Source organism: Cibotium barometz, chromosome 3 (genome assembly GCF_041138505.1).
Source record: "Cibotium barometz isolate CiBa-2024 chromosome 3, ASM4113850v1, whole genome shotgun sequence".
In the NCBI taxonomy this organism is placed as follows: Eukaryota; Viridiplantae; Streptophyta; class Polypodiopsida; order Cyatheales; family Cibotiaceae; genus Cibotium; species Cibotium barometz.
The window spans coordinates 21947460-21959007 of NC_141048.1; the positions used below are offsets into that span (position 1 = coordinate 21947460).

The 11548-nt window shown below is 40.1% G+C and overlaps 1 protein-coding gene across 2 annotated transcripts; it reads right to left on the bottom strand.

Moving 5' to 3' along the window:
• Positions 1-533: 533 nt before the first annotated feature.
• On the bottom strand, positions 534-5738 carry LOC147639837 (uncharacterized). 2 transcript variants are annotated; one of them, XM_086774561.1, is made up of 11 exons: positions 5515-5738; positions 3377-4617; positions 3093-3246; positions 2898-2994; positions 2819-2864; positions 2569-2744; positions 1838-1895; positions 1607-1725; positions 1429-1518; positions 1179-1293; positions 534-1079 (listed from the first exon to the last, which is right to left on the bottom strand). In XM_086774561.1, the coding sequence occupies exons 1-11, from the start codon at positions 5603-5605 to the stop codon at positions 903-905; spliced, it is 2364 nt and encodes a 787-aa protein (XP_086630687.1). In that variant the 5' UTR covers positions 5606-5738; the 3' UTR covers positions 534-902. The 2 variants fall into 2 exon arrangements, with proteins under 2 accessions (XP_086630687.1, XP_086630686.1); XM_086774560.1 differs by having other exon boundaries at positions 2819-2994.
• Between the last annotated feature and the right edge of the window lie 5810 nt (positions 5739-11548).

Consider the following 11548-nt stretch of genomic DNA (forward strand, 5'->3'; position numbering starts at 1 on the left):
CATACAAGTGTTCCCACGTTTGTCTTTAAAAGACATGAGAAAAAAGGAGGATCCTTCTGCAGTTCATAAAATGCCTTAAATATTTAGCATAGTCAGTTGCTGAAGCTTCCCTTCCGATAAATCCATCACAAAAGGGTTCTAGGTAATTAGCATTAGTTTATAAGCATTCCCTGGTTTGAAGACTCAATACATGCATCCCCCAACACAGTACATCCATCCGAACAGTGGTATAGGGACTCAAATGATGGTTTATGGGCATCCCATGCATAAACTGAGGACAACTTAAACCCTGTAGACTTTCACCTTTCAAACTGCCCTCCATGTCTCAACCCACCATTATTTTACATATAAGCACATCAAGCTCTTCCATGGTGGAAAACCTAAACCAAAGAATAAAACAATACCAGCTAAGGCTCTTGCTGAAGAATCACCCCTTACATTCACCAATCTTGTGGGTGTTCCAAGCCCCTTTGTAGCCTGTCCGTATAAAAACAGATGAAAAGACAGACTTAGGGTACACAAGCATTTTTAAATAACAGAAGAAATTAGATTATCAGCTTCAATCTATCAGCAAGAGCGAGGTCAGTGGGCTGCTGCCCAAGTGGCTAGTGCACCACACTGCCCAAAAGAGGGTGTGAGCTCAGACCCTCATGACTAAAAAATATATAATGTATAATCTCTCTATCTCCCAACTGATAAACTCACCTTTACAGTAGAATACAGATACGACTCCACATCCGATGTTATACCATGCAAGTCAGCTTTCTGCTCTTTGAGCTGCCAATCCATACATGCAAGGTATCTTACCAGCTACTGTCATACGAGTTGCTCTCCTCTCAGAGCACTTGTATGATTTGATGATAAGTCCAACATCAATATTCACAAACAGGTATAAATAGATTTCAATTTCTAAATGAGTCAGCTCCTTCCTCCACATCATCCGTGTAAAGATTCCCCTGCTGTGCCATGAAAATCCTATAAACACGCCGTGAGCAAGCCGGCCCAACACGCCGATTGCTTTCTCCTCCCAACAATCCCTCTTTCATCAAATCTTGCAGAAGGTATTCCTTCTCGTGCACCTGCATAAATAAGAAAAGGAGTCACAGCATAATAAGCCAAGATGACATTAACCCCCATGCAGCATGCTACTCTCTTGAAAACAAATCCAAAAGGCTTACTGTTTTCGATGGGTCTAGGTATGCTTCAAAAAGGGCACTCATAGAAGGGTACTTTTTTGCAATCGCAATAGCACACGAGCCCGAAACCTTTGGTAATGCCACTAAAGCTTTCAGCCTAAAAATATGCATGTCAGTAACCATCAACTGGTCCATCACTAGTGAGTATGCATCCAATCTGCAGCATCTCTGCCTACCCTGTTGAATGGCCAAAGCCCAAGATGCTATATGAGTATCATAAGACAGTACTTACCATATATCTTTCTTTATGACATCCCTATTTGGATCGCTTTTCACCACATGATCCCCATTAGCACTCAAAGAAAGAGGTGTCAACTTGCGTCTGCAAAATGAGTGCACCACGATGACATCACAGAAAATTCTAACTTGTCAAAAACCCGAGAATGTTCACGACTAACTTGGACCCATACTTGAATGGACACTCTGCTAGACTGCGTGTCAACCCCACAATATGATCAGATACTTCAGCTTCATCCAGGCACAATCGCGAATGTACTCCATCATAGGATGTTACAAGCTTGGCCAGAACCTGCAAATGCTTTTACTTGTGAGATAGCTGCATTCTCAAAGATAGGTCAGTTTACATGGAAGGAAATACACTTCATAAAGAAAATTGAGTGTCTACGTCATCCATTCTGTACTTGCTCAACAGGTGGTCGGATCCAGTTATTCTCAGGATTCTTATACTGCAGCTGCTCCCTGTCAAAAGCAGAAGACACTGTTCAGTTACCCCCCTTTCAAGCATGTGGACCTCCTATGGATCCATCATCCAGCATTATTAGATGGTAAAGACATAAGCGTGGAGCCTACAGGCTGCCAGTTTGACAAAAACAAGGAGTGAATGGCAGTGTGAAAAAAAAATTTAAAAAAATCACCCAAACGGTTACAAACTTCCTCAAAATTGGAGGTATTCCTTACTTTTTTGGAGGGTATTTATGACTAAAACCTCCCAAAATACAGGAAGTTCTAAACCTTCAACAGTAAAATTTGCAGATATTGTTCAAGTTTCAGCAGTGCAAAATACAATAAACCCCGGTTTTTCTTGTACACTGGCACTGAATGGAGGTGATACAAGTGGGAGGTCAACCCTATGAGAGCGGCTTTCAAGCAGAGGGCCAGCAGAAATGTGGACAACCAGACACAACCATGCTGATGGTGGGCCAGCAGCAAATGGGGGTATTTTGCTGTACATAATAAAGGGCCCTCTCACTGCATTATGGATCCCCAGTATGGCTTAGCAAGAAACACCAACATACTTGCAGTGTGCGCTCACATGTATTCACACATACATGCACAGACATGTGTGGACACGAGCCTGCAAGCACGCATGCACTCATTCACACCACACATAGGCTTTTTTGTAGTAACAAACCTTTTGTGCAGGTACCGCATAAGCTTATTGATTAGATAGCACAGAGTGAAACCCGGATACTGTTTTTGCAGATATTTGATGTGATTATCCAGATTATCTCGTGTTATCATGTCCAAAAACTCCTCAGCTTCCAGCACAATGAGGACGTACGATACAGGTATGCTTTCCAATGATAACTGCAGCACAAAGGGACTCTCTTGTCAAAAAAGCCAAAATGTATGATCAGATGCCAACAAGGTCTGTTGCACACCTGAGGGCCTGACTTGTTAGGAGCCTTCAACTCCTGGGTATCTTGGGATTGAGAGTCTGCCGCCGGTACTGACTCTTTAGATGGCAACTTAATCTGCCAGATCACTGTTTTTTTTACTGGATTCTTCACTAAATGGTACTTGAATCCCTTCTCTGCAAATCGGGTCAAAAGATGACCTGGTCCACACCAAAACGTATGTCAACAACAGATGACACATCCACCCTACAAGAAAGCAATGAAATAGAAGATAGAATGTTGGCTGAACACAACTTGCCTCCAATCAACCCTCGTTCCAAAATCTGTGTGTCCACAAAGGCAGTGATGTTCTGTAAGGCAAAATGGCCCTTCTCCCACTTCCCCTTTTCCTTTTCGACCTTCCGCCTCTCAGCTGCTTCTGCTTTCAGCTCTTCCTTTCGTTTCTTCTCTTCCTAAAACAGCACAAAGCCCACATGAGACCGCCCAGACTTTCATGAGAGAAACCAAACTGTGCATTGCTAAAAATGTGGAGCTTGATGTGTACAAGTGACCAAGCCAAGTGCAGGATGGTATCAGACAGACCTCATTCCTCATCTTTCTCACTTCCTGCTGCTTCTTCTTCTCCTCCTCCTTCTCTCGTCTTAGATTCTCTCTCCCCTCTTTTAAACGCTTCTTTTTGGCCTCCTTTTCTTCTTTATCTTTCATCTTTTTCTCCTCCTTTTTCTGCTTTTCTGCTTCTTTTTCCAATGCCTTGGTGGAATCACTTTTAGTCCTTGCTGTTGTCCTGACATCAACTCCAATTCCAGGCCTCCTTGATTGCCCTTTACCACTATTCTTCTGCCTTTTACAGCTTATATTATTCCCACTATCACTGGACTCCGCATCACCAACATGGTGTCTTCCTGGTTGATAGAATTTTCTTTTCCAAGATGAATACCCTCCAGAATCCTCGTCATTGTCACTATTTTTTGCCTTGCTTCTGTGCTCAAAGGCTTGTTCCTGACTGATACCAACCTGCACATCAGTAGACTTGGAGGTTTCGAGTTTGCTGATGATCCCTTTAAGGTGATCATACCATGCCGGCATGGAAGGGTAATCGTCTGACTCGTTGCTAAGCAAACTTGAGCATGCACCATAGGTTTTCAACACATCCATGTCCTTTGCATTGCTGGAAGGTTTCCATTCCAGATAAAATGCACTCTTGACTTCACGACAAGGAGATGCAGATAATGTTGAAGTGCTATTTGAATCAATTCTGCAAATGTATTTACCCTGCTCCAATGATGCATGTGAATTGCAACTGCTGTGCGATCCAACATCTGCAATGCCTTTGCTCTGCTGAAAAGGTTTATACTCAACATGAAGCTTATCCTTAAAGTCAAATGAGGACATACTTTGGCAGGTGTGTAGATCATCAGAGTGGAAGACCGGTTTGGTTTCTGCATCCTGTTTACACTTAGCATCAGCATCAAAATCTGCCTCCAAAATGCCAACGTCACAACAATTCTTGGGTTGATCCATGGCTTTGTTCCCTATAAGGAGGTCTCCCTCCATCTCTTTTTCAAAGGATAGAGAAAGCGTTGGACTCCAAGCCTTCCGATCATTGGAACACTTGGAGAGAGAAAGGGGTGAACTGCAAGGCTTTCTATCATCAGAGCATTTGCGCGAACCAAGCTTTCTATCATTTGCTTTCTTACCTGCATTGCTGGCAACACCAGAATCGGCAGCATTTGGTGTCTTGGAAGAGAACTTGTTGACGCACATATGTGTGTATGAGTCATCAGATTCTGTGTCAGAATCCAGGCACACCACCTTTGGAGTACCTGTGTAACACACCAAAGTGTTTGCTTGTTACACCAGATAGCATATCCAATCAATTTATTGAAGTCCAAGCATTTCATCAATTTATTGAAGTCCAAGATGGCAGCCACACATTTCATCAAAAAAAGAAGAAGCTGAATTATATCTACCCCTTGAATCAAAACAAACAAAGTCTATCAACAATCGAAAAGCACTGTATCTTGCCCATTAAAATGGGCAACACGTGTGAACCCACCCTTTGTTTGGATCTGAATTTGCACAAAGGCAGACCAAGTTGCCTGTTAGACAAGTTCAAACACACCCTCTGTTTGGACCTGAATCTACCCGAAGGTGGTGCAAATCTATAGAGGCCACTGGCATTCCAAAGTTGTCTCCAGCCCATCAATCAGGACATAAGCAGTCAATCATTTGAACAGGTATCCAAGCCATCGTTCAGAAACAAAGCGACATTTAGCCCATACAAAGAGCCCATCTAGCCCATCAAACAGAAACAGAGTGGTATCTAGCCCATCAATCAAAACACAAAAACCCCATCACTTGAACCTAGCCCATTAGTGAGAAACAGAGTGGTACCTAGCCCATCAATCACCCATCATTGAAATGCACTCGTCATCAGAAACAGACTGGTATCAAACGAAACATAAAAAACTTTGGATCTAGTCCATTAATCAGAAACAGAGCTATATGTTCACTATCAATCAAAACGCATACAGCCCCTCATCCAAACCATGTCTTAATACCATGACCAGAAACAGAAATGTATTTATCCAAGTATAAGGGCTATCAATAGGATACGGATACAGCCCTTCACTTAGAAAGAAGAGCCATCGATTGAAAAATAGGGTTCACTTTTAGGACAAAGGAAAAAGAAAAACCCACAGAGAGGAAGGGAACTTTACCTTTCGCAGCTGCTCGCACGTTAGGTTTTGGCTTGGGAAGAGGTGAAGTGAGGGAGTCTGAAAGTGTGACAAGGTCGACTGGCGATTGCATCTTCGTGTCGAAAACAGATAAATTAAGCTAAATTTTAATACAGGGTTTCTGCCTAAAATGCCGCCAAACCGCTCTCTTTCTCTTCAGAAAATCATGATGAAGTCGGCTCCAACGATAATCCTCCGTCCGTCTGTTATACCCTACAATTCAAAACTTTACTGGGTCTCAAAATAAGCAGATAGGTTTCAGACTAAGTCCGCCCTTAGAAGCTAACGGTTAGTTTTACAATCTTGGACGCGTCAGGCGGACAACATCTGAAGACAGTCAGCCCCCCATCATGAGTGGGCCCAGACCTCCCACTCTAGGTGTCAGGTAGAGAGGACAAGTGACTCAGGCGCCCCCAGTAGGAATTAGCTCAAGTTGTAGACAGCCAAATTGTCCATGCCGCCCATCATAGGCAAGTCCTAACCTCTGAGGCACTAGTAGGAATAGTCTAAGTGTTTTGTATGGTGAGCCTTGGGTTCAAATCTCTTGAATTAGTAGACTTGCTTGTCCTTGTGTGAGATGTCCGCCACTTTCCCGCCCTCCCTTGGTCGGAAGAGATTTTGATCTCAGGATATCCGTGACATGGATTTTTGTCCAACAACTCTTTGCCACATCACTTCTTCTGCATTTCCATCGCCTAGTATCACTCTATCCTAGAAACTCTCTCTCAACCTTCTTAAAGAGTTGGTGCAAAAACTAGAAAGGACGGTAGTGGTTATAGCTTGCTCGGTTACAACATTAACATGTTGTAGCTATTGTCTCACAATATGCAAAGAAAATGTGTTTGGTATGATGATTTTATACATCTTTCCATACACACACACACACACACACACACACACACAAAAAGAATGTTTAGTAGTTTAATGTTGTGTTCTGTTGAAAAGCTATCTAAGCTATTAAAGTGGTGCTTGATTAAAAATAACTTTGGCATCAAAATCATGAACAAGCTAGTGTAGCATAGTGGCTCTGTTGAAAAGTTGTCTAAGCTATTAAAGTGGTGCTTGATTAAAAATAACTTTGGCATCAAAATCATGAACAAGCTTCTGCAGCATAGTGGTAGAGTGCATGATTAATAAGTGTCATTGCACTATGATATATTGATTGTGCCATATGATTGGTTCATTCTGATATTGGAGTCCATTTCTCAAGTGGAGTCCCCTCATGATATTGTGCCATATGACTCGTTCATTGTGATATTGGAGCCCCTTCAAGTGATATTGGAGCCCATTTCTCAAGTCTCCACTTCTTTAGCGAAACCTCCATACCATGTGAAAGCCCCCTCAAGTTACGTTGGAGCCCTCGAAAGCTTTATCAATAAGCACATCAATTAATTACAAGCATCCAACACCAACAACCGCAATGGATGCATAATTATTCTTTACATTGAGACATTGATCATTCAAGCTAGCTTGGATGAAACATGCAAACTCTCCTAATAATGAATAAGCAAACCACCTATCACACATGGATGGCCTCCACCGAAGGTCCAATCCTATAGCAAAAAATAGAGTAGTAAGTGGAAAGCAAAAGATTACGAAGGGTGATAAGAATATGAAGGGCTAGAATAAGAATAAGGACTACCCATTACTACTATACATGCACAAAGTATTAGTTTGCATTGAGCCCTTACAAAGCATTGAGCGCAAGCCATTGAACATGGCAATATTATCTTTAATGTAAATGATCATCTTAGGATTATTTGCATTAAATGATCATCTTAGGATTATTTGCATTAAATGATCATCTTAGGATTATTTACATTAAATGATCATCTTAGGATAACTTACATTAAAGAAAGGCATCATCTTAGGATTATTTACATTAAATGATCATCTTAGGATAACCTACATTAAAGAAAGGCATCATCTTAGGATAACCTACATTAAATGATCATCTTAGGATAACCTACATTAAAGAAAGGCATCATCTTCGAATCTTTTACATTAAAGAATGGCATAATGTCACCAACCTCGAGAAAATTGGCAATGCCACCATCGTCTAAGACAGTTACCACGCCTCATGGTATGGATGTTTGGATGAAGAGGCAGTTGGGAAATGGGCTCCAATATCACAATGAACTAAGCATGTGACAAGAATTTTGGTAATGCCATCATAGTCTAAGACAATTACCATGGCACATGGTTTGGAGGTTTGGGTGAAGAAGTGGAGACTTGAGAAATAATATGTAGATGTGCTTATGAAAGAAGCTATGTCTAATCTTGACACATTGGATTCAAATTCACAAGGCTTCATGGCGAATCAATATTTGGTTCTCCATTTTACCTATGTCATGCATATTCCTCTCAATTATCTAGTTGACTATATTACCTTGGTGGTTTATCATGACGTTCGTGTAAGGTGGAGCTTCACATTTGATTAATTGAGAGAGAGAGAGAGAGAGAGAGAGAGAGAGAGATCCAAAGCTCTTGCCCATAATTTGTAAGGCCCATCATTTGATTAATTGAGAGAGAGAGAGAGAGAGAGAGAGAGAGAGAGAGAGATCCAAAGCTCTTGCCCATAATTTGTAAGGCCCATCACTAAAACTATGGTGTTGTTGTTAACCCAATTCTAGGGCTAACAAGAGCTACCACCATTATCTTACAGGAGTCACGATAGATACACCAAAGGGTCATACATTCAAAATATGAAGCAATAGTGTCCAAAGCTACAACTTGGACGGGCGCCGGTAATGGTGTGACGGAGTATTTATGGGGCAATTCCTACTTCAAGAGCGTATGGTAGCAAGTTAGGGTAAGTCCTAAGTGATGTACTTCATGGATATATTATGAGAGTAGTCATTGTAATAGCATTAGGCCTCTACGAGTCTAAAGTGCCCGACTGGCTACAATTTAAGTAAGTGTGAACACTTATGGCCATGTATATAAGTAAATATCTCTCATAATACAACATACTCTCCCATTGTGCAATTGAGTCTTGCTCTTGCTAATTTATCTCCCTAATGCATGCTAGTGAGTGTGTTCGAGTGAAGTGAGGTGAGAGGAGGGACGAGTACCCGTAGTGCAACGCGACGGTGTGACAACGCTCGCGGGAGGCACGGTGGAATTGCTTCTCAAGGAGTTGTAAAGCTTGGAGACCTTAAGGGTTGCGATAGTGAGCCTTAACATATTTGGCGCCGCTGCCAAGGAGCCATCCCTTGGCTTTTTCCATTGTTTTTCCTCTAATCTACACATTATCCATTGCCCATTATCTTGATTAATGGTTTTCCATGAAAAAGATGTGGATTTGTGTGTGATTTGGTGTAGAATAGCTCTCTTTTTTTGTTTTTGAAAAGAATGCCTTTTGCTTAATTTTTAGCTCAATTTGTTGTTTTTGTTATTGTTATTGTTATTGTTATTGTTATTGTGGTTTTTCATGTTCTTAGGGCTTGCACATAGTTTGTATTAGGCTTAGTTTGCATCCATTGCATCAAACAATGCAATAGAATGCAATTTTTACTGAATGTGAGCTCTCTTTAGTGTTAAACATAGAACTAAGATCATTAATTTTAGTTTAATTGTGTGTTTGTTGTTGAAATTATTCGGATTAGAGTGTTAGCAAGTATAAGGAGTAGCTTAATCTTTCTAAAAATTTCTTAAAACCATCAAAAGACCCTTGAATTTGACTAATTTCTCTAATGGACTGGTTTTTGTCATTAAGGGTGATTAATCTTGTTCATCAAGAGGTAAAAAAATTAGAAAATATATTAATTGGGTTCTAAATTGATCATACGAGTAGTCGAAATTGGTGTTTTTGAGTGTTTTGAGAGCATCTAGATGTATCAAAACACCTAATTACATCAAATTTTTCATTAATTAGAGAAATTTGACTCTCTTTTTGCTTAATTTTACCTTAAAAGAGGACACCATAATTAAGAGTCTAATTAATCTCCTATTTTAGATTAATTTACACATTTGTTGATGCACAAAGATTAGCATTCCCTTCCTCTATCCAATGATGTACTCAATTGTGTGAATTAATTAAGGATTAGTGGTTAATTAGAATCCTTAATTAGTGTAAAAGAGGAAAAGATTAGTGAAATAATTAAGCTTGGATTAATTCTTAATCACTTTTTTACATAACTCATTAAGGCTAATGAGCATTCAATGAGTAGATATCTGCTCATGAGTTGTCAATTGTCCATTTTGGGGGGTCATTTATGAAGGGTGTAAGGGGTGTAAGGGGTGTAAGGGGTGTCATTTATGAAGGGTGTAAGGGGTGTCATAAAAAGGTTGACTTTTTTGATTCCCACTTACCTTTTTGAAAAAATGTGTTGGATAAATGTAATCCCAACTCTTTAGTCCAATTTAATGTGTGGTTGTTAGGCTAGTGGTTAGTGGTTGGTGTGTAAAGCCTACAAATGGTTGGTGCATATTGTTCATGTAACTCATGCAACTAAAAATAGGATAGAGGAGTCTCTAAATAAGATACAAGTCGTGATCAAGTGATTCTGTAAGTTTGGTTCATGCTTAATCATAATTAGTGTCTTCTTGTGTTAATCTCAAAGTAATTTTCTGCATATACCAGTTTTTGTCCCTCATATTCATGATGTTTTGTACATGCTTTGATCCACCTTGAGTATGTTTTGATCAATTTTCATAGTTGAATTATCATATCCAACATTTGGTATCAGAGCTTGACCCAATTAGGTTTAGTTGATTAGCAAAAATCCTAATCTATCTCTTAATCACCATAGCCAGTTTTTCTTTGTTTGAACCACATGCTGTAGATTGCTTCCATGCTTGCATCTGAGGTGATTATATCCCAAGATTTTGATATAGCCTTGTTGCTTTGCTCCCACGCTTGCCCTAAAACGAAGCTCACAGCCCAATTTGATCGCAGCTTTGCGAATTCGTCATCGCCACCATCAATGCATCTCGTTTTCTGCTAATCGAATCAATTCGGCGTCGTCTCTACAAATTAGCCTAATTCCTTTTAGGTGCTTCAAGTCCATCATGTGAGGATTTAGCATACCAAATCTTGAAGTATTTGGTTCACCGGAGCAACTGTACGCGTCGTTTTTCTAGTCACCTATTTTTTTACCTTTTTTGCTCCAACAACGTGGTGATTCTTATTTTGATCTATGTTGATAATATTTTTATTATTTGGGCTTAAATCATCTATATGAGCAAGTTATCAACATCAAGCATCATATTTCATCATCATGAGCTCCAAATTCCCCGACAAATTCAACGGAACTGGGTTTCATACCTGGCAAATCAAGGTGAAGGGCTACCTCATGAAGAAAAATTTGTGGAGTACGGTCAAGCCACTTTCTGATGATAAAGCAGGTATTTCTGCTGCAGTTACAAGAGCTACAAAACGGCTGCACTACAGCAAAAGATGAGCAAGCACTTGGTATTATCATTACTGCTTTAGAAGATGATTTTATTCATTATATTGATAATGTTGAGTCAACTATGGAAGCTTGGGAATTACTAGAACGTACTTTTGGTGCAAAGGCAAAGCATTCCAAGATCAGTTTGAAGATGCAACTCTTTGATCTAACCATGGAGAGTAATGAAAATCTAACAACTCTGATTAACAGGTTGAAGAGCTTAATGACACAATTGGTTTATGTTAAGTCTCCTGTTCCTGAAGAAGATGCTATTGCTATTTTGCTTAAAAGCTTACCTTCAAGCTTTAGGCAAATTGTGACGGTACTTAAAGAGAAGGAGCCAGTCCCTTCCTTGGAAAGTATCATAAATTCTTTGCAGGAAGAAGACAAGAAGATTACAAAGGATGTGATAGATCCTTATGCATATGCTATTACTTCGACATCGGCAAAGAAGAAGTGTACTATTTGTGGTCGTACAAATCATCTTACTAAGGATTGTTTCTCCAAACATCCTTGTGAGTATTGTGGAAAGACGAATCATCCGTCCTCAAAGTGCTACCAAAAAGATCAAAAGCTAGCAAAGGCACATGTGGTTGAAGAAGTCAACCAACAGGAAGAAA